The sequence below is a fragment of the Aricia agestis genome, chromosome 11, assembly GCF_905147365.1.
Source record: "Aricia agestis chromosome 11, ilAriAges1.1, whole genome shotgun sequence".
Lineage (NCBI taxonomy): Eukaryota > Metazoa > Arthropoda > Insecta > Lepidoptera > Lycaenidae > Aricia > Aricia agestis.
In genome coordinates, this window is record NC_056416.1 from 7,040,561 (window position 1) to 7,064,493 (window position 23,933).

Sequence of the window (23,933 nt, forward strand, 5' to 3'; positions counted from 1 at the left end):
TATTTAACGATGTACATTTAATTTATAGCTGTAAGTTATTTATTTATTAAATTTTTATAATTTTGCAAAACAATAACATCACTTTCAATACAGTAGTTTATCAAACTTTCATTGTGGTTTTTTTTTTTTATTTTAGCTGTCAAAGAAGTTGAACTTTGACGCAGGGCTTCATAACGTTATCGAATACCCGAAAAAATATCGTTACGTACCGGTATTTTCATAATGGTAGCCAGATAACGGTATTTTTTTATCGATATCTAGTAACATAACCAAAAAATATCGTTATGAAAATACCGGTAAATATAACGATATTTTCTGGTATCAGGTATGCGCTATGCGTCGTGCACCAAATCTCACTCGCAGCCCAACTTCCGACTTCCAAGCACCAGTTTTTATATACGTGGGAGAGCCATGCTTCGGCACGAATGGGCCGGCTCGACTGGAGAAATACCACGTTCTCATAGAAAACCAGCGCGAAACAGCGCTTGCGCTATGTTTCACCGAGTGAGTGAGTTTACCGGAGGCATAATCGCCTCCCCTATTCCCTTCCCTTCTCTTCCCTACCCTCCCCTATTACCCTATTCCCTCTCAAAAGGCTGGCAACGCACCTGCAGCTCTCCTGATGCTGCGAGTGTCCATGGGTGACGGAAGTTGCTTTCCATCAGGTGACCCGTTTGCTCGTTCGCCCCCTTATTTTCATTAAAAAAAAACTTTGACTTAACAAGTCAAGATGGTGCTGCAATTTGTTTAGTCAATGAATGCAGAAAATTATGCAAGGTACCTATATCCGTTTTTATTTACTTGTTTTAATTGTGGCGAATGCGGGGTATTGGCAAAATATGGATAATTATTTGTATGTCTTAGTATTTATTACTAGAATTCTAAGTTTAATTTAATATTTTGTAGACTGTAGTAAAAATATCAACACATTTAAAAAAATTCATAATTATATGATAGCATTTACAAAATATGTAGGTATTAGAACACGGATAATATTTTAAGGAGCCCGTCGGATCAGAGGCGCTTCGCACACGATGGGGCGGGGCGGACCGGTCAATTTCGCCGCGAACGATAGCACAAAGAGAATCCTACAATATGTATTACCAACGCACACCAAGGGCAAAAAGACCGCTCCGCAGGTCCCCGGCGGGCTCTGGCGGCGGGACATGTCCGTGGATCACACAAACCAGTTTACATGCAGTAACGCAGACGGCGAGGCGGCAGCTAGCTCTATTCTCTCTATCTCCACTAGAACGAACGTCCTGAACTGACTGCCACCACTCGTTGTGTGCTTTGTGTACCACCTCGCCTATTTACCGTTATAACATTTACCGGTATTAATTTCCATTTTTACCGCTATTTCTAGTATCGGGTAAATTTTCATACCGTTATCTATGCCCTTGAAGCAATAACGTTATGAAAAAATACCGGTATTTGAAGCCCTGCTTTGACTAGACTACGACATATTATATAATCTGTCAAGAAATGGTTGTGTCATCCCTTTCAAATCAATCTAAAGTGGCCCATTCATTATCCTGCTTTGCAGTCCGCCGTGCAGGCCTGCGAAATGACGTAGCCCACTCATTATCCTGCTTTGCCGTCCATCTAGGGATGTGATATACTTGCAAAATTCAATATCAGGGCTTCTAAGTACGAATACGTAACGAAACGAAGTATATAGGCATGCTCTACGTGGAAAATTAAGATGGTTTTGTTCAGAGTAGAACCTTCTAAAGTGTAATTTGACGGAGAAACAATCGTTTTTTTTTAATGACACGGCTCACGTGTCATACGCCACATGTTAAAAACATATATGACACTCTCCGCGTCATCCGCACTAAATCAGTTAAAGTATTTATTTGTTTACACGATTTTGCTCCTTATTATTTCCATAAATATACAGATTGAAGTCCTATGCAAGTATTTTCAGGGAGCCTTAGTGATTCAAGAGGAAGGTTTATAAGTATAATAACATTCATTAAACAGCGGAGAAATACTGTTATTGTTGGGGTTTCTAATGACGTGATGTCGTAAATAATTACATTTTTTCCGCTTACATTGCAAACGCAGGCTGAACCCTACGAGCTTTATCAAAATAATGTACCAAGTATTGTACATATTAAAAAGGTCTACAGAAAACTCCGCGATGGTAGGTATTTATCTGTCTCTTATGGATATCCCCTACGAATAATAAAAACTAAGGAAAAGTAACTCCGTCAAAAAACATGCTCCACAATACTTGTCAAAAAAGTGTACAAGGCCGTATACACGATCGGTTCCAACCACCAACAGAGGTCACATTGGTAGGGTTGGAACAAAAATCAACCGTGTAGACGCTTGTTTTTGGTTGATTAACCAAATAACCTTCAATAACCTTGGTAGTGAGCGCATCCCTCACGACCAATGTCAAATAGAGAACATTGAGTTGAAACGCAACCGTGTAGACGCTTGTTGGCGCTCAGTCGCACATTGATCGCCGGATGCGTTGCATGTGGTGTGTAGCACCAGTAGCCAAAAATCTTAACATTGCTATTAAACGTTCTTCTACAGACACAGCTTTTCGCATCAACAGTGATTAATGAACCCTTAATTACAAAACAAGACACAGGTCTTGTTTTGTAATTAATGGTCGCACCATCTATATCTATACATATTATGTAACAAAGTCGCTTTTTCTCCCTCATGCGCGCTATTACGGTCTTTTGAGGTTTAGATAGTGGTCCCATTGTTCACTTTTCCACATCCTAGCCAAGACAGACGAGTTGATCGTGTAGATAGAGATTCAACTTTGTTGACCCAACCAAGGTGACCTCTGTTGGTGGTTGGCACTGATCGGTATACGGCCTTGCTACACATTTCAATTCATAATTGCAATATTGAGGTGACCTTGAGCGGTACTAGGCTGACGTTACATGACAGATCAAAAGGAACCAAATTTAAAACGGTAATAGTATGGGAGTTACGATTTCCTACGAGTTTTTATTATTCGTAGGATATCCCACAATAACACTGCCGTGCAGACACTAAAGCGCAGTAAGTGCAAAATCATGATTCGGAGAAAAACGCATTTAAAGTTTAAAAACGTAAAAAATATATTAAAATGTATTTGTTTTGTTCTTTTTCAACTTTATCTCAAAGGGAATAACGTAATCTTAATCCTAGACGTAAAGAATGCCCTGAAAACCCCATGAATAATTTATTACAGGCATTAGTATTTTTGGGGCCCCTTTACTGCACAGAAAAAAAACCGAGAATTACATATTAAAACGCAGTAAAAAAGGTGCATTACTGCACTTTAGTTACTTAAAACAAAATAAATTAAATATTTAAGGGAGCCCCGAAATAAACGTGATTTTTTGCTATTTTTTTGCTTGATATCAATAATGGCAAAAGGTAGGCACTTGAAATGTTCTCAAAATACTCAGTTATATACATACTTTAATAATAATAATAATTGATGGTAAAATTAAAATAAACTGTAAACCCTTCGTGCGCGAGTACAACTCGTATTTGTCCGACTTTTTGGCAATTTTTGCCCGATATCAATAATGGCAACTTAAATAATAATTAATAAACTTAAAATAAATTAAATAGTTTTATTAAAATTAAGGAGGCTCCTATATAAAAAAAAAAAAACTGTATTTGCCTATTTTGTCTCTATGTACAAATAATACATAGAGATAAAATAGGCAAAAATGTTTTTTTTAGCAACTTCAAATGGTTTATTGCTCGCATGATATAACAGGAGGCTCACTTATAACATCTTAGTTTATCGATATCCTCGACAAATATCAACCGAGTGTCCTATCCATAGACATAATATATTACGACAGTATATATTATGTCTATGGTCCTATCACTATAGACCGCCATGTTTAGTTCTTGGCAATATGGCGCCGGCCACACTTTTTTGTAGTTATGTCACTTCCATCTGTTGAATGACTATGGAATTCATTGACTGTGAATGTGGTTGCAGCATGGAATTAATTGAAACTAGATAAACGTAGTATATATTAATTCCATGGGTTGCAGGCATTGCAGGATGTTTGCAGGCCTGCATTTTGACATTTTGTTTTCTTAATATGGCACTTCGGCTAGTATGGCACTTCGGCGGAGTGTATTATGGCGGGAAAACAATATTTTATAATACAATAACTTCACTTTCTGGATATTGCATTGAAATATCCAGAAGCGTGCTATTTTGTGTCCCCTCTGAAACTCCATCGAAAGTTTTAGTAAAGCGTCTACCACTTTACTGAATCGACCGACTTGACTTCTTGACTGTATTGACTTTTACTTAGACTTTGACTGGACTTTAGACCTGACAATATCGTTTTTTTGATGCTGAAAACTGTATTTAAATAGAATATTGTTTTCCCGCCATAATATACTCAACACTGGCCATGGCTAAATAGCCGAAGTGCCATAAGGAGAAAAAAAAAACATCCGTCAATTCCGTTGACAGCTGTCAATTGTGACTTGTCAGCATATATACTAGTAATTGCTTGTCAGTTGTCGTCATTTTTCGCGAATTTAGTATTGCGATGTTTTATTTTATGGAAATAACTGTTTTCATAAAATCTCTGTAGTTATGTCGAATAAAAAACATTGTATTAATAGTATAAATTAAAACAAGTATGTCGTTTGTAAACGATCCAGTACTCAATATTATTGTTGTTGGTTTTCACCATAAAAGAGGATGCCAGGTAGGCGTCATAAATATCATCAATCGATAACTTATTTTGCTTTTGTGAGCACATTATTAACATACGATTTTGTTTCATGTATAAATTTTTACTAGCACATATTATAGTAAACGACACTGGTTTTATTTGAACCATTTTATCAAATGTAAAGTAAAAAAATATCTCACTTATTCTTTACAGGTAGAGCATTGCTATCCAGAGTTGATACCAGGTCACCCTAATGAGCTGCCGCAGCCATGGCGGTACTTGCCAGCTCTGGCTTTGCCAGATGGCTCCCACAACTACTTGTCTGACACTATATTCTTTAATTTACCTGGTTTGACAGACCCTGCTCATACTGTGTACGGTATATCGTGTTTTCGTCAAATTCCAGTTGAGGTAATAAACACTCAAATATTTTTAACTTTATTTTACTTGAAATAAACTTATAGTTTGTATGTTTATCAATTATCATGCATCCAGTATCATGTACCTATATAAATCCTGTGATTTCAGCAAGTTGCTCAGAAAACCGAAGACATGACCAGAAGTTCTGTGCAAAAAAGTGTGTGTGTAATATGTCGGTCACCTCTATTTGGACGTTTAGCTGTGAAAATGGAATTAGTTGTCCGAGCCTGGTTCTTACAAGGGGACTTCTCACAAACAAAGTTATTAGAAGATGCATTTAGGCATCTTAACAGTTGTCCTGTACAGATTGATCAAGCTCTTGAAGGTAAGAGTTTTAATTAAAAATATAAAATAAAAATTGTCTTGAATGCTATGATGTTCAAAATGTCTCACAATAAAAAGGCAAGATAGGTTCTAGAGTGAGCAAAAGAAATGCACAGAATAGGTACATACATATAGAAATTATCAAATTACCTCTTAAGTTCAACTCTTAGAAATAAAAATTATCTTTCATTTCAGGTCTAAGTGTTCAAAAATTGATAGAAAACTGGAAGCATAAAGCCCTACTTCTGTTTAAGTTGTTATTATTGAGGCGTAAGATACTTATTTATGGATCACCTGCTGGCACCCTTTCTGCCACACTGCTTACACTTGTTTCTTTACTACCCCAATGTCTAGAATATGGTTTGTCAAAGTCGGCCAATGTTGTGTAAGTATTAGATAAAAAATTTATTTGAGTATTATAAAATTTTATATTCACGAATGTGTGAATCAATTTACTGGCTGTAGATGAGGCCTGACCTTCTTTTAATTTAATCCAGGCTTTGGTTCCTCCTGTTGTCACTCCTTTTATGTATGCCATGATGTAGTAATGATTTTGAATATTTTTCAGCTTATCTCGTCCTCTTTCCCCAGTGCCTGTTGCTCCTCAGAATGACGAAGATAATGACAAGGATGAGCCTGACCTAAATATGTTAGATCGAGAATTAATGAATGGCATAAGCAGCATTGAGGAGGAACTAACCCTAAAAGAAAGTGGAAATCTGTTAGAGGAGAAAGACAAAGTAAGTAGACAGAGTTTTGATGAGTCAGTCCTGACTGATGTTGTTGATCGGCAAGAGTTTACAGCTAGCCGAGAGAAATGTCACAGCGTCGGGGAGAAGTATAAGGCACAGAAGAATGTTGACACCCAGCAGAGTCCAACAATGGCTAGAGATATGAGTGTTGATGGCCTATGTACGCTCACCAGTCAAATAGATCAAACAGAGTGTGGCTTTCCACTGCCCCTATTTGAGGATGGTTACATTTGCTTGCCCTATTTGTCTTTACAATATCTGGATTTGTTGTCTGATCCTGCCGTTAAGGGTTTCGTGGTGGGGGCCTCGAATGTACTTTTTAAACAGAAGAGGCAGTTGTTTGATGTTTTGGTGGAGCTCAATGAAATGAGGATAGAAACTACAGATTTGACATTGAGAAGATTACTAACACTGAGTACGGAAGATCTGAGATTTGCTGACCATGTGGTAAGACATGGATCTACACAGGGAGACTCCTGGATAAGGGATCAATTTGCTAGCTACTCTATATATCTTCTGAGGACGTCACTCTTGCCAGGTACGTTTTTCGTGATTATAATACCTCGATCGTGAGAAAACCAGATACAATGCGGCCCACCTGGGCCGCTTGGGAGTTGAAGTGTTAAAATATGTGCTAAGACTATGTAATAAATTATTATCTTTCACAAAAGGGGAGAAAATGATAGATCAGTGGTCACCAAATGGTGGACCGCAGTCCATATCCGGACCACCGATCTAGTGTGTGCGGACTGCGGACCAAGCATGTTTGAAGATGATCTTCGTTCAATATCTCCAGGATTTAATGTAAATGTCTATAGCTTGTACCAATATTTCACTCCAAACTTGAGAGAGATAAAAAATGGTAACTTTTCTCATTGATATCTAAAAAATACATTTGTAATTTCTGTATTTTATTTTTATTATTTATCTATCTCTACACCACGTCAATCTGGCCCAATGCTAAGTACCTGAAGGACTTGTGTTACAGGTACCAGACAACGGAAATATATTTAATACTTTTATACTTTACATATATTTAAGATTTTTATTATATGACACACATATTTAATACACATCCAAGACCCAGGAACTTTTGAAAAACTTTTTGTTTCGTCGGCGGGATTCGAACCCGCGAGCCCCGGCTTGAGCTACCAACAGCCCACCAACTGAGCCACAAAGGTCGTAATTACCTTTGTTTAATAATTTTTTTAAAAATATAAAATGTGTGGACCGCGAAGGTCATTTCATGTCCTAAAACGGACCCCAAGCGAAACTAATTGGTGACCCCTGTGATAGATAGTATTCTCGTTTCAGATGGTAGCAGGGAAATAGAATCATATAATGCTCAGTTCATGAGCAGTTTTAAATCAACACCAGCTTATGAAAAGTGGCTGCAGAACACAAACAATGCTGACATCGAGGCTTTTATGAACCTTGTACCTATGCATCCTTTTTCTGGCCAACTCTCTGTTGCTGATATGAAGTTGAAGTTTGCACAGTAAGTGTATTTTAATGAATAATGCCCAAGCAGAAACGATATGGCACCTTCAAAATACCTTTTATTGTAAAAAAAGAATAATTTGTCTAATTATTAATAACAATTTGTATTTAATATTTTGATTTTGAAAATAATAATTAGACATACAAATAATAAAAACTAAGGAAAAGCAACTCCGTCAAAAAACATGTTCTCCAATGATACTTGTCAAAAATGTGTACCTAGGTACACATTTTCAATACATTTGCAATATTTAGGTGGCCTTCAGCGATATAAGGCTGACGTTACATGACAGATCGAAAGGAACCAAAGGGGTACGAACCTTTGTGGCATATCTAGCTGCCGGCCACTTTTATCGTGCTCGGAAAAAATTAAAAGGGCCGGGGGCTAGATATGCCAGGCTCCATACAAAAATGTTCGAACCCCTTTAAAATGGTAATAGTATGGGAGTTACATTTTTATTATTCGTAGAATTAGACATAAGAAAGAAGTCGATAAAATATGTATGATAAGAAGATAATAAAATATGTCCTGGAAATTTTATTATCAGACTTTTGTAAGTTAACAAAATTAATTTCAGAGACTTTGTGATTGACCAACAATTACACTTTTTCCATAATATATATACGTTTACTTTATTACTGAATACAAAATATACAATTACTATACATGTATTAAGTACTTGCAATGGTCATATACTCATTTTCAGTACAATGTCAACGACGGAAGGCGGTCGTAAGGTGTCAGCTGCGGTGGCGAGTACGGGGCGTGCGGTGGCCAGCACGTCGCGGGCCGTCGGCGGAGCCCTGTCCCAAGCCCGAGGCGCCCTCTCCGGGTGGTGGAGCGCCCTGACCGCCCCCGCAGACGGGCCCGCCGATAGCTCCGCCCCTGCGGATAACTCTACCCCCACGGATAGCTCCGCCCCTGCAGATAGCTCCGCGTCCGCCCCCTCCGATGATAAGCGAGACGTATCAGACGCCGAAGACGCCGTCGATCTCGTTGACAACCGCACCTTAGCCGCAGATTCAGACTCACCGGACAAACTCATCGAGGAACAGGGCAGTGCAATCAGCAAGATCCGAGTCGTTTGAAGCGTGATATCTCGTAGTATTCTAGGTACTGTGTATGTGCAGTTTTATATTTATTGTTCTTTTTATATTTTCTAATATTATACTATACTTTTAGTCTAAGTTGCAGTCATTAAATAGGTAAAGCTTAATTTTATATATTATAAACAAAATACAAAATTATTTTAGTATACGCTCATTATGTAAATACTGTTAAATAATATTATATTAGTGATATTGTGTGACTTGGTTTTCATTGCTAGTTTATTAGTTTAAGGAATTACTCATATTTAAATATTAATGTATTAGCCGTTGTTTATTTGTGTGCTAGTCCGAAGTATAGTTGGGCATATTTGTATTTTTTCTACAGATAGTGAATTTTTACTCAGAACCGAGTGTTGAGTTTTCTATTCTTTCATTCACCTTCACGTTCTTCCATATAGGCTTAGAAGTAAATAATGTACGAATTTAAATTTATATAAGAGCCTTCGTAGTGGTAAAGTAGGCAGCGAATACACTCGTTCACTGTTTGTGATCTCAAATATTATACTTAAAAATTGTTGATAATATAATTTATACTGAAATCGATAAGTTGGTTTTAATTATGGCCTATTTTGATAGTAATTGTAATTTTTAAACTTAGTTACATTGCACTTAAGTGCAATAATGCCAACATTTTTCTTGCACATTGCACTAAAATGCAATATTTTTTTATGTAATTTATTATTATCTTTTTTCTTTTTCTATAATTTTTTTTTTTTTTTTTTTTTAATGAAATAAGGGGGCAAACGAGCAAACGGGTCACCTGATGGAAAGCAACTTCCGTCGCCCATGGACACTTGCAACATCAGAAGAGCTGCAGGTGCGTTGCCGGCCTTTTAAGAGGGAATAGGGTAATAGTGGAGGGTAGGGATGGGATGGGAAGGGAATAGGGGAGGGAATAGGGAAGGGTAGGGGAGGGAATAGGGTAGGGGATTGGGCCTCCGGTAAACTCACTCACTCGGCGAAACACAGCGCTAGCACTGTTTCACGCCGGTTTTCTGTGAGAACGTGGTATTTCTCCGGTCGAGCCAGCCCATTCGTGCCGAAGCATGGCTCTCCCACGTATAAATTTGTTGAACTATCGGTATATAGTGAGCGAAAAAATTGCTCACAACGCGTTGTGGTCACAGTGAAACAGCCACGACGCGAAATTCGCGTCGTGGCTCTGATGAAAACGGCCACGACGCGTTCTAGCAATCACAAAACCATAATACGAAATTCGTGTTGTGGCTGATATGCTATTTGTTTTTCTTGATTAATTAATCGTCCATAGATAGGTATGGAAGATTACATTTTAATTACCACGCGCACTACAAAATATTTTTTCTTTTACTGAATTACTGCACAACGTGTTTATCCGTACTAATATTATTAAGTACTATATGTCTGGCGCAACGTTGCGGGCATCAATTACTAGTAGTATTATAATAATATTTAAGTTATATAAATATGGAAAAAAATGGAAGAAATTATTTGAAAGGTCTTATCTCGCGAACTACTAAAACGTAGTGATTATATATTCTCTTTGCAAACTACTGGCAGCAATTTTTATGTTATTTGGCACAGATAAAGAAGTAGACCACGTTAAGGATCATCTATCCTTAGCGATAGAGCTATCGATTTTAATATATTTTTTTAGTGGCTATATATTTTATACCCGTGCGACGCCGGGGCGTGTCGCCTGTTGATAACTCTTTGGTTGATAAATAATTTTAAATTAGAGTTGAAAGTAGGGAACCAAAGGTCATAAAATAAGAAATTCAGATCAAATTGAATTGATTTAATAATTCTATATCTATAAAAATATTACACTTAATGTAAACTAAGTACATACTTACATTGTTTATTTACTTGATTTATAACATACTACTAAGGGGGGTATTACATTATCATTTATATTGGATCATTTCTATGATCATATATAGGATCCAATATATATGATCATTTGATCATATCTGCATATTACACTATCATATGTCATTGATCCTATTTTACGTCATATGTGGTTTCAATAGCCAATAAAGAGCGCTAACGCTGACAGGTATTGACGTTAGGGTTACTAGATCTCAGAGAATTCGATTTGTCAAAAGACATCGTCATTTTTAATATGGCTTGTTTTTTGTTATTTCAGCAAGATTATCCAAGTATATAATTATCCAAGAAAAATAATTACATTACATTATTTGAAACATAATAACGTACAAGAAATTAAAAACTCTTTTTATATTAAATAACTGGCAACACCTATTTCTATGACCGTATTGGATCCAATCTCTCAGCAAATGTCAAAAATCTTTGATCTTTGATTGAATACATTATCCAATATCATTGACTCAATGATCTCGAATCCAATATATATGATAATGTAATACCCCCCTTAGACGAAAGCACCATAAGTACGACGTGTAATATTTATAAGTTGATTTAATACTTTTATAGTAGAATGTTATTTAAAATTTGTGCATAAAAACTTGGCTTATAATACCATAATATACCAAGTACTTCTACCAAGAACCGAGACGTCAAAACTTGATAAGTACTCTTTTAGCGATACATTTTATAGAGTATCTGAATAGAATTTTATAGGTCTATAGCATGTATCTTAAGCGACGACATCCTCGCTTTGGATGGGGCAGCCCAGGAGCGAGCGTGGCCCGCGACAGCCGCAGCGTCAGCGTACCGTGTGGCGTGCACAGTGAGTAGTGACACACGGCGCGGGCTCACACCGCCGAGTCGGGCTCCGCCCACGGCCACGGCGGGTCGTCGAGCGCGTCCTGCCGCCACAGCGCGTGGCCCAGCAGCCGCATGTTGTAGGGCTCCACCATGTCGAGGGACGGGTCGCTGGCGCGCCGCCCCCCGCGCTCCGTGCACCCCCCGCCCGCCTCGCCGCTCTTGTCGCACGGCAGCAGGTCGGCGGGGTCCGCGCGCGGCGACTCCAGCTCCGTGAGGTCGGAAGCGGGCGAGGCGGCGAGATCGCGGCCGGCGGGCGAAGCGGCGAGGTCGCGTCCGGCGGGCGACCGGCACACGAGCGGCGCGGACTCGTCGTCGTCGGAGCGCGCGGGGCTACGCTCGCGGGAGCCGCCGCGCGATAGGATCCGGTCCTTGAGCCGCGCCAGCCCATCGGCGGAGCCCACCCGGGCCAGCGCGTCGGCAGTGCGGCGCAGGGCGCTGGCGGCGGGCGCGGGGGCGGCGGCGGTGTCCTCGACGGAGTGGGCGCGAGCGGCGGGGCGCGCGGGGGGCTCGTCGAGGCGCAGCGAGGCGGGGCGCGGGGCACGGGCGGCGCGGCGCGGGCGCGGGCGGGCCGCGAACGTGATGTGGCCGTCGTCGTCCTCACTCTCCACGCTGAAGCTGACGGCGGGGGCGCGGGGCGCGGGCGGCGGGGAGGGGCCGGCGTCTGAAACAGCGCCCACTGTAGCGGTCCGCCGGCGCGCGGCTCGGTGCGGACCTCGGTGTCGTTACGTGCAAATAAAACTACGGTTTCGTATAAGTCACGTTTATTTCTGGGACTTATTTAAGTACTCAAAATGATATGTTTCCGAGCCTCTACAGATCTACGTTTACTGGCTATTCGCTACTGATAATATAATATTCAAAAATTGTATTATAGAAATATTAAATATTACATTTAAAAATGTCAGTCGGGATATTATATGTGGAAGGTGCGGTCAATATTATACTTTTATGTTTGTGGCTTCGGTGTAGTAGCACCGTTAGATTTTCACGTTTATTTTTTAAATTCAATTGTTAGTTTTACCTAATGCAACGTTTAAAATAAAATTAGATTCTCATACATAACATAATTGACTGCATTAATTTCTTTGACTACACCTTTACATAATGCTAAACCACTTGAAAACTTTGAACAGGTTTTAGTATGTATACATTTTAGTTCCTAACATGAAATACTTATGTCTGCTTATGTTTTGGAACAAGTTATAAACATTATTCCAATGTTGAATCATAATAAATTTACAACACTTAAAATTTTAATTGTAAGACTATAAAGGCTACTCCTATATATAAATTATAAAATGTAAACATGATAAATGCATCAAAAACGATGGCACACGTTGATAAAACATTAATAAATAGGATTTTTTTTTACAAATTAATTGATCACAACCGGAAGGATAACACACAGCCGAGGCGATTCTACAACTACGTAATACTAAACTAGGCTTCGCTTAAAACAAAATTGGCGGGTGCATTTTCATAAAAAAAGCGCGTGGCATTTAGGCTTTACACCCTAAGCTAATGTAATGTTTAATGGAATGAAAAATGGAACACTAAAATGAGATCATGAGACACAATTTCGATTTGTAAAAATTCTTTCAAACAAATAAGTTTTTTTAGTTATGAAGTGACAAGTTGAGAATTTTACTTGAGGCCACATTGTATCTTTACGTTTCGATGCGTTCGCGCATTGGTGACACTCATGGGCGTACCGAGGGAGGGAGGGGCAAGGAACCTGGATCATGTTGACGTCCCCACTAAGCATCTTATCTACTACTTTTATCTATAAAAATTAAAACTAAAAATTATTAATTCTTTGTTCTTTATACACACCTAGCTTATAAAAAATCTGATTTGCCCTCCCCCCCTGGCCCAGAACCTGGGTACGCCCATGGTGACACTCCTGTTACATGAGCTTATGATATGCCACGTTACATGTTGCTGAAACGCAGATGTGTACCATACGACGCATCACGCAATGCACCGCAACGCTTCGCTCTTTGTAAAGTTTTATTTATTTAATACAACTTTTAGATTATGTCCAGTTGGTACATTAAGTAATTGCGAATTCAGAAAAAAAATTTAATCTAATAGCCAATTTATGTAGTTGATGAAATACTTACATAAAAAGTTTTTTTTTAAATTTTGGGAATATTGGATCTAAGCTTATGCAAGGCCCAAATTATTTGTATATATTAAGAATTTAATAATTCGTCACTTACTCTACAAATTAAAGAAGTGCGCCACAAGCAAGAAAAAACTACCGTTTGCAAATTAAGCATAACATATCATTAATAAAACTTATGTGTTGCATTAGTGATAACATTTTGTTGCAATATTATTTAAGCGATAACAAAAGGCGTTAGTTATAATTTTTAAAATAAGGTTTGGCCAAAGGAGAATCGTAAATGCGCACCCCTCCACGGAAGAATAAAATTTCTCATTACTAAATAAAATATTCGAAAACTTGGATTAGACCAATATGTACTATGTTACATATTAAATAGCTGTTGATATAATATATTATAACATGTCGGAATTTGATATATTTTAAAAAACAAAATAATGTTTTAGTGAAATATATTTTCAGCAGACTTGTTAAGGATTAAAAGAAATCTTTGTTAATTCGCAATTACTAAATGATTCTAGAAATGTTTTACATTAATTGCTTAAAATATAAATTAAGCTTAGGCAGACTACAAAATAATCAATAATCGTGTACAGCATATAAAATGCTCTTACAACTAAAGTATATAATTTTAGAAGGCAACTACAATTCTAGGGAATGTGCATTATATGCAAAATTCAATATAACGAGTGAAAAATATTTACAACTCAAATCGTTTGGTACATTCAAATAATCAAAACTATAAATTGTTATAAGTACTCGTATGTAAGTAGGTTGAATAAAACGTCTTTTTTATATAAATAAAATATTTGCAAAATAACTAAGTACAAACTGTTTTGAACAATTATTCATAAAAGTTCTTTATAAAACAAGTACAATATACTTCATAATACTTAATATTTATATCAAATTTGAATTAATCATATCAATTAATGAATCGGAATGATTATATCAGTATTCTTCTACTTTTTGAAGTCAGTATTAAAGGGCGTTGATAACTAGTTTGTCTATGAAATAATTTCTATAATGGTTTCGTTATCTTTCAATCTCTTATGAAATGGGACTTTAATTATCCTTTGTAAGAAATTGGACTATCATCCCTTGTATGAAAAAGGTCTATCATCCCTTGTATGAAATCGGTCTATCATCCCTTGTATAAAATCGGACTATCATTCCTTGTATAAATCGGACTATCATCCCTTGTATGAAATCGATCTATCATTCCTTGTATGAAATCGGTCTATCATTCCTCGTATGAAATCGGACTATCATCCCTTGGGCTACGTCACAGGAACACACTGGAGTCGTCGGTGAGGGTGACGATGACGTGGTCGCGGGGGTGTTCCCCCGTGGAGGGGCTGCGCGGGGGCGTGGGGGGGTCGCGCTCACCTGGCGCGGGGGATGCGGGGGGCTCCTCCATCGCCTCCTCGCTGAGGGTCTGCAGGGCGCCGCAGATCATCTGCTCCTCTAGCGTCACCTGGAGATGATCAACTATGAGTTAAAAAGGGGCTGCAGTGGTCAACATTGTTTAAAATTCCAAAAAATCTGACACATATTGTGTGTAATGAAATATGTTCATTGTATATGAACATGACTCTAAATTTTTTTGCTATGAGTGCAGATTTCATTGTTCGATACAACATTGACTAACCCAAGTGGGAATTTTTTAAAATCCCTTCTTAGCTTTTTTCGTTATTGTGTACGCTATAAATAACCTTTCTTTAAACTTGTTTAATGTGTAACTAGCTATTTGACCGAGCTTTGCTCGGTATTCGATAACACTCGAATAAAATGACATTTTCTAAAAATGATTCCTAGCTAGATCGAGTTATCGCCCCCGAAACCCCCTATATACTAAATTTCATGAAAATCGTTGGAGCCGATTCCGAGATTCCAATTATATATATACAAGAATTGCTCATTTAAAGATAAAAGATATGATTATTAATTAGCGAATATCAAATTCTACAAATTTAAAATTACATATTTAATATTATGTAATTTTAAATTTGTGCAAAAATTATAGCGGCATAGGTGGAAAATATAGAATTAATGAATAATCGCTAAACAAATAATTGGATAAGGACTAAAGTGATTTTAGATAATGCAAAAACTAAATACTTATGGTTGACATAAATGCTTTGAACTAAATACAGGGTGCAATTAAACCTTCCTGCCAAACTTTTTCCAGGGCTTAGGTATCATTAGGAGAGTTGTTTTAACCAAAAAAATTGCGCGTTATTTTTTTTAAATTACATATTTTATCCCATTTAAAATCGTTGCAGAATGGTCACTCCCGGCGGGGAGGCGCGCGCGCAGGGGGAACGTAACGCGCGGGCGACGGGTCGTGTCCATTAATTGTAGTGTTTTTAGGATAACGTTCGGAAGCTATTTCTCAACATTTTAGTGAGTGAGTGATGAGTGATATATAAAAGAAAAAATACGTGTATTTTTATTTCTAACAAGGATCAATGTATCAAAATTTGGCAGGAAGGTGTATTTACATCCTGTATAATATTATGCATAACAACTATTAGGAAAGGGGACAGTAGTGCAAAAACTACGTGGAGTATAAATGCAACGATTTACGAGTTTCTACTATCTTCTATTCACCTGATATTCCGCATATGGCTGCAAGTACAAAATAGAAAATATTTTTACTAAAAACAAATCTTGCTACTACTAAATAGTTGAAAAATCATTTTATTACTTTAAGGCCGGTATAATTAGTCAGTACTGAAGATGCATCTCGGTCTCAAGACGCGGTTCGGCTCTATGATTGGTCCAAATTTTGACAGCCAACCAATCACAGAGCCTGAACCGTGTCTTGAGACCGAGATGCATCTTGAGTGCTGACTATTTATACCGGCCTACGTTATTTAACATAATAATAAATACAAAAGTTATTTACCTGTTTTTCCACATTACTCGGTCGGCTTCTTTGGTGTTCTAAAGCAGGTCGTTTCACTGTATCGCTTTCGTCTGCCGCTTTGTCTGGTATTACTGCAATAAGTAGTTAAAATTACAACTAATCGTAATAAAATAACGAACGAAAGTGTTATACTTAATTAGACATCGGATTATATGCACGATCAAACTTCCGAAATATGCATGCAAATATGCACGATAAATGACCGACAAATGCACAATCAAAAGTCAGATATCATAAAATAGATATTATTTTTTAAAAGTTTTTTGGTGGTGCCCATAATGAATGCTCCAATTCTCATCATTCATTATACACTATACAGTACCAACTACAAATAATCTTCTACCAACATTTTCCAATTGTAATCTTAGTGCCCAAGGAAGTTTTTCTAATGTTGTCAGTCACAAAGAAATATTTTGTTTCTAGAAATTTCTAGTCTTTAAATAGGGACGGGGCCACATATTTGGAGTATTTTGATCTATCGTACCTCTATTTTGTGGCCTTGGTGTTTAATATTATGATAGCTATAGTTTGGAGACTGAGAGCATAATGTGACCGAAATATGCTTTTAGCCCGGGCGCGCACTAGCGGCCATCGAGCGGCGCGGATTCATACTAAAGTATATATATACTTTAGTATGAAACCGCCATAGACAACGCGCACCTGGCCGCAACACTACCAGCGGCCACACTATACTTTCGTTGGCCGCCGCGACCTGGCCGCTAGTGCGCACCCGGGCTTAATCTGTGATCGAAATACTGACCGGCCACGGTGGGGGCAGTCAGCGGCAGATGCGCCTCCAACTCTCGCAGGTTGAGCACCAGCATCTTGAACAACTCCCAGTCTCCGAACGGCAGATCCAACACCTGCAGACAAATACATGGTTACAGTAAATATCGTTTTAAATACTGTTTTCGAAGTAAATAATATCTAACCAATCTGCGATACAGTTGCGTTGTTGTGTCAAGTTTATGTAGACGAAACATGCGCAGCAAATTTAGTGTAGGAAATGAACCGATTGTTTGTATGGGGACCCGGGAATAATTCCTCAGTCGATGAAACTTTGCTGGGTTATAGAATAGTATGAGCCAAAACTTAATATATTAATATATTCACCAGAATACCCGGTGAACTTCGTATGACCTCCCTTCTAATATGAACCTTCTCTTGAATTCTACAAATAATTATTTCGAGACTAAAATTAAAATAATGGTTTATGGTAGTGATGATGATGATGATGATAAATGTAATAATAGCATAATATGTTTTTCGTTCTTAAAACAACGCCAAAATTCCCAAAAAGTCAGGAGTTATGTATATTATAATGTAAAAATTGTAAAGTTTCATTAAAATCCATTCAGTAAAAGAGTAACTAAAGTTACAAACATCCATACAAACTTTCGCCTTTATCATATTAATATAGCTTCATTCATTATGAGACCACGTAGGTACTCGTCATTTTGAATGAAATTCGTTAATTGTAATACGAATTACGACGTCTTCACTCGACCACGGTCAGGCACCGACTGTCGTATCGGCCACGTGTAGAGGCGTACCGCCATCGCTGGGCCATCATCCCTTGATGTTCGGCCGAAAAACCGGCTTTTTTGGATATTTTTCTAGTTGAAAAGAAAGTTAACAGTGTACTTAAATCAATAAATAAAACAGATAGAGAAATTTTGCACTGCTAGTAAAAGAGCAATTTTTAAAAATAGTATAATTATTATAGTATTTTGGCCAGCGATTAAGCCTGGCCTTACAGCGGGGCAATGTGGCTAGTATTCTGGGCACTCTCCCTAAAGGCAGCAGTCTGGATGACAACCTTTTTTATATTTAAACTGTTCTCTTTTTACGCTAGTTTTTATTGTAATTTAGTTTTATTGTTTTAGTTTCATAATAATAATATCTAGATTCAATAAATCTTTTTAATTTTAGTATAATTACATGGTTTATTTTTTAGATTTTCATTTTGTGGCTATAAAACTTCAATAAAATGTCATTCCCGTAAAAAAAATCGACTGAGCAATTATGCCGTCCAAGTCCCGTCAAAAAAACATATTTTATTAAAATTTGGTGTTTCTGCTGGGATATTTTTTTGGATATTTTATACATTGTTTCTATACGTTCCATGAATGTGTCCAGTGAAAAAAGATTCGACGGAGCATTTTTGCTAAAAAAGATATCAATTAATTAAGAATTTAGGTAAAAATACCTAACTTCTTTTATTATTATTCTTTGGATATTTATACAAAACTCTTAATTTATTGATTCTTTACTATGCTATAAAGTTTTTTCTGACTGAGGAATTACTCCGGGGTTCACTGGGTTCGTTTCCTACACTAATTCTCAAGACCCTAGGCGTTGGTAGAAATAATGATTCCTCCTCAACTCTGAACAACATAGATATTAATGTCCTAAATAGCCAATTCACCTCCCACAATACACCTCTTGATCCTAATTCTAAATCACAATTGATATATTTACTCTCATCCGCGCCTACACCTGATTATCCTCCCTTCCTTTTCAACCGAGTTACTGTGGAAGAAATAAAAAAGAATATCATGGCCATTTCATCGAATGCAGTTGGTGACGATAACATAAGCAGAAAGATGGTTACGTTAGTTATAAATGAAATCGCACTTATCATAATGCACATTTTCAACTTTTCCATTGAGAATGGCGTTTACCCGTCTATCTGGAAAAGGGCACAAATTATTCCTTTGCCTAAAAAAAGTAAACCCGTATTGCCAACTGATTTTCGCCCGATTTCGATTCTGCCGTTCTTGTCAAAAGTTCTGGAAAGGTCAATCCAGCAGCAGCTATTGACTTTTATAAATAAAAACAGTCTTCTTAGCATATTCCAATCCGGTTTTAGACCAGGCCATAGCACTGCCACTGCACTAGTCAAGGTCACAGATGATATAAGATCTGCTATGGACAATAAACAGCTCACTTTACTTGCCCTTCTAGACTTCAGCTGTGCCTTTGATTGCGTTGACCATGATATTCTTTTAGCTAGACTTAAGGCTCTCAATTTTTCGCCTACAGTCCTCGATTGGTTCCGAAGCTACCTTGGGGGGCGTCGACAGCGTGTTCGAGTAAATGACAAATTCTCTTGTTGGTCAACTAGCCTTGCTGGTATTCCTCAGGGTGGCGTGTTATCTCCTGCTCTATTCGCTTTGTTTATTAACACAATTTAAGTTTTCTCTCTTTCACTTGTATGCAGATGATCTCCAGATTTACACTCAGTCGTCTTCCTTAGAGAATCTTCCAAGTAAAGTTATCGACTTTAATAGTGACCTGAATACAATCTGCGAGTGGAGTAAGTGTAACGGCCTCACTATCAATCCAAACAAGTCTCAGGTCATTATCATTGGCAGCCAGGGATTAGTCTCAAGGATTGACTGGGTGAAACTCCCTCCGGTGCTCGTGTGTGGTACTCCAGTTCCTTTTAGTAAAAAGGTAAGGAACCTGGGTGTTCTCATGGATGAACATCTTTCATGGTCAGATCATATCTCAATGATCAGTAGTAAGGTGTACGCAGTGTGGCACTCACTAGGAAGGCTTAAGAACGTATTACCCATTAAAACCAAAATTTTGCTAGCCGAATCCTTATTTTTGTCTATATTAGATTACGCAGATACATGTTTTGTAGACCTTACTGCTAATTAAATAAGCTAGAGCGTCTCCAAAACATGGCAATTCGCTTTGTCTTTGGTCTGCGTAAATTTGACCACATATCGGAGTACCGTTCTAGGCTTTCTTGGTTGCCCATACGTCTTCGTCGTAATATGCGTGTTCTATCCTCCTTGTACACGTTGCTACACGATCCGAGGGCACCGTCTTACCTTAAGGATCGATTTAACTTCCGAACATCGGATTCTAAACAATTGCGCTCTTCGACTAACCTCCTTCTCGAAATCCCAAATCACAAAACAAATTTTTATGGACAGTCCTTTACGGTCAGGTCGATACTTTTATGGAACTCTTTACCAACTAATATAAGGGAAGCTAAGAGTATTTCTAACTTTAAATCGTTAATTAAAAAACATTATTTAGAGTCACTTCCTAACAATAATAATATGTACCGTAAGTAATGTTATTTGAATGTAATGGTAATTCAGCCATCGCAAATTACTTATCCTTCTCCTTCTTTTTATTTTTATTTTTACTCACATGTAGGCATGTTTAGAGGATTACAATAATTACTTTTAGTATATTAATATTTGATTATTATAGAGTATTTATTAGTTTATAATATAAGTACTTATTATTTGTGTATTAGAATGTAAATGTTTATGTAATTATTAGGCATATATGTATTATATAATATTATTAGAATTTAAGTTAGTTGTTAAGTTTCAATGCTTATAGTTTTTATTAGAGCACAGTATACCCTAAGTTAATTGTTATTGTACTCCTATAGATACCAAAGGTCGCTTGGAAGAAATTGCTCAATAGCAATAAAGCCGCCTTTGCGTTCTTGTATCTTTGATGAATGTATTTTATGTTTGTACAATATCTTGAACGCAATAAAGTATATTCTATTCTATTCTATTCTAATTGCTCTTTACATGACGATAATTATTGAAAGTTATACTATATTTATTTGCAATTCATATAGTATTGACAACAAGGCCTCACAGAACACCAGGGGTGGCGGTGTAGGTACTATGACGCGATTATCACCTGAGTGGGGTCCTTTTCGGCAGCATTTGCATTACAATTAATTTTTATTTTTTATATTACAATCATTTTTTTTTTTAAACTGAACTTAATAAACAATAATCATCAAAATCCATTCAGTATGATATTAATTATTGACTACTTACCGGTTTGAGGTCGTCTAGCGAGCGCACGGGGAGCGCGAGGCCGAAGACCACGTCGCACACAAGCTCCACGCTCAGCGTCGTCAGACGGAGCGATGACACGTCACCCTTGTATTTGACGTAATATTTACTCACCGGTTTGAGGTCCTCTAGCGAGCACACGGCGAGCGCGAGGCCGCAGACGCGTGCCCGCTGCAGCGCGTCAGCCGCCGGCGCGCCGCCCGCGCCGAGCGCCGCGCGCGCCACGCCGCACATAAGCTCCACGCTCAGCGTCGACAGACGGAGCGATGACACGTCACCCTTGTGTTTGACGTAATATTTACTCACCGGTTTGAGGTCCTCTAGCGAGCACACGGCGAGCGCGAGGCCGCAGACGCGTGCCCGCTGCAGCGCGTCAGCCGCCGGCGCGCCGCCCGCGCCGAGCGCCGCGCGCGCCACGCCGCACACTCGCTCCACGCTCAGCGTCGACAGACGGAGCGATGACACGTCAGCCTGGTGGTTTAATGTAAGTTATTGTTAAGGTAACCCTGCACGTTGGCGGTTGGGCCATGATGGATAACCATTATTGCACAGATGGCGACAGCATGCACAATCGACGACCATCATGGGCAAAAAGACTTTGACATATTTGTTGTATTATACTATACGTCAGGATCCCTGGAATAACTCAGGTTTTGTAAGAGATAATTTTATTTACTGTATCCCTTAAAATAGTCTTATGATTTGCAAAACAAAATAAGGAAGAACTCCTTAAACACAGTAAGGAACTGTCATGAATCCTCATCTACTCGTACATTCCCACAATTTTTAAAGCTATGTAGCCTCAATTGCAAATCAATTTATCAAAATCAAATTAGTCGTTAGAAAGAACATGTTACTCACGAGTCCCGGGAAGGCTGTTTTTAGTACTGCTATGGGGTTCTGCGCTTGCGCGGACGGGTAGACTGTGGGCGGGGCGTCCTCCGTACCCGCCCACTGCGGCGCCGCCACGATGGCAGTGGTTGGACCATTAGGCACTGTCGTCGGCGGCAACTTCTAAATTAACAAAACGTAATCTTCAGAAATGATTAAATAAGAGTTAAGTTATCTTTTTTATGTTAAGTTAATACTTTGCGTAATATAAAAAGAGGATATATTATACCGAAAAATTTTACGGTTCCCGCGCGATAAAGAATTTTGATGCAACGGAGTTGCGGGCGTCATATCTAGTAAACAATAAAGCACTGACCACTTGCTTCTTGCTGGACTTGTGTGGCGGTCGCAGGGTTTGCTGTGCGGTGTTCCACACGCCCGCGGCGCCGCTACCGCCGATCTCTTCGTCCACGCCCGCCTGCGCTTGATCCTCTGTTAAAAAAAAAAATTGGCGTAAGGTTTTTCCTGAAATGATCAAATTCTATAATTTACGTATTTTCAGCTTTTATCATACCTTTTATAACCTTCTTGATGTACGGGTCTAGGTTGATGGTGAATGGCAGGAATATCTTGAGGTCTGCTGCGGTGAGGGTGGAGCGGTGGAAGCTCAGGAACACCTCCAGCTTGCGCTCGTCCCGGTCCAGCTCGGACAGCGTGCTGGACTCGCGTAACGCACCGATTAGAGGCTTAACCCTGAAGGAGGGATTGGAGTTAGGTCAGAGATAATATTATGAGCTCATTATCTGCAATATCTTTTATGCAACCCTACAGGATTCCTGAGTTGAATTAATAAACGAATAGCGGGAGAAAATAATTAATGTTATTACAGACTGAAAATTAAGTCCTGGCCTGTATATGGAAGCATTTTAATGTTTGACTCTTCGTTATATAAATATTTCTTCGAGCGAAAAATATGCGCTCGCACACTAAAAAAAATAATCAAAATCGCTCTTCCAACGCGAAGGTACCTGTGGAATCCAGATAGCAATATACTACAGAATTGAAAAAGACTAATAAGTAATATTAACTATTAGCACGAATTTCAAACTGCCTTACGACAAGCTATAGCAAATTAGCGCTTACTTCTCGTAAATATGTTTCAGCGACGTGGAGTCGTCGATGTGCTCCTCGTATGTCTCATGGTGGTAGATGATCCAGGAGGTGCGGAACGGCCACTGTTCTGTCAGATTCACCCACGACGCTAACTGGTACCAGTTGAATTCGATTTGGAAGGCCTTTAGAAGACGACCTGTAAGAAATATTTATTGTCTTAGCACTAAGTTGTGGACTTGTAAGTTGTACCGTCGAGGAAATTGATTCCTAGGCACTTGACAGACCAACGCCATTTGATCGGATAATGTCAATTCAATGTTAATTGTGATCTGTCGGCTGGGTTTGACGTAACGCGACCAAACTACGTAGGTCCCAATCTGCCAAGGAATTAACTTTTCTGATAGTACATGCTGGAACTTCATAGACATTAATTGAGTGTTATTATAGAGTTTTGTAGTTCCTTTTAAGGCTTTGTCAATAGCAAGATCAAACAGTCGTCATTTCTTGTTGTATAGGCACCTTTACAATAAATGCACACATCGTGTTTCAATGTTTTAACGTCGCGTACGTAAC

At 38.5% G+C, this 23,933-nt stretch overlaps 2 protein-coding genes and 1 long non-coding RNA gene across 21 annotated transcripts in view; 2 read left to right on the plus strand and 1 right to left on the minus strand.

Annotated features, from left to right (window-relative positions):
• Positions 1–270: 270 nt before the first annotated feature.
• LOC121731812 lies at positions 271–23,726 on the plus strand. Its single transcript, XR_006036294.1, has 4 exons — positions 271–281; positions 8,853–8,857; positions 20,906–20,912; positions 23,604–23,726. It is a non-coding gene; the product is annotated as an uncharacterized LOC121731812 (long non-coding RNA).
• LOC121731810 (late secretory pathway protein AVL9 homolog) lies at positions 4,523–9,322 on the plus strand. The gene is made up of 7 exons (XM_042121472.1): positions 4,523–4,706; positions 4,887–5,084; positions 5,202–5,418; positions 5,613–5,802; positions 5,986–6,707; positions 7,484–7,667; positions 8,377–9,322. The coding sequence occupies exons 1-7, from the start codon at positions 4,638–4,640 to the stop codon at positions 8,756–8,758; spliced, it is 1,962 nt and encodes a 653-aa protein (XP_041977406.1). The 5' UTR covers positions 4,523–4,637; the 3' UTR covers positions 8,759–9,322.
• Positions 11,137–23,933, minus strand: part of LOC121731807 (kinase D-interacting substrate of 220 kDa B) — a 62,860-nt gene continuing 50,063 nt past the window's right edge. For 14 of the 19 annotated variants that reach the window (XM_042121459.1, XM_042121443.1, XM_042121445.1 and 11 more), the window contains 10 exons: positions 23,391–23,556; positions 22,822–23,000; positions 22,624–22,739; positions 22,278–22,430; positions 21,723–21,887; positions 17,330–17,432; positions 16,549–16,640; positions 16,251–16,268; positions 15,027–15,114; positions 11,137–12,170 (listed from right to left, as the gene is read on the minus strand). In XM_042121459.1, coding sequence (XP_041977393.1) covers positions 11,497–12,170; positions 15,027–15,114; positions 16,251–16,268; positions 16,549–16,640; positions 17,330–17,432; positions 21,723–21,887; positions 22,278–22,430; positions 22,624–22,739; positions 22,822–23,000; positions 23,391–23,556 — 1,754 coding nt within the window. In that variant the 3' untranslated portion in view covers positions 11,137–11,496. Of the gene's footprint in view, positions 12,171–15,026; positions 15,115–16,250; positions 16,269–16,548; positions 16,641–17,329; positions 17,433–21,530; positions 21,696–21,722; positions 21,888–22,277; positions 22,431–22,623; positions 22,740–22,821; positions 23,001–23,390; positions 23,557–23,933 lie in introns of all 19 variants that reach the window. The other 5 variants (XM_042121446.1, XM_042121462.1, XM_042121461.1 and 2 more) reach the window with 3 other exon arrangements.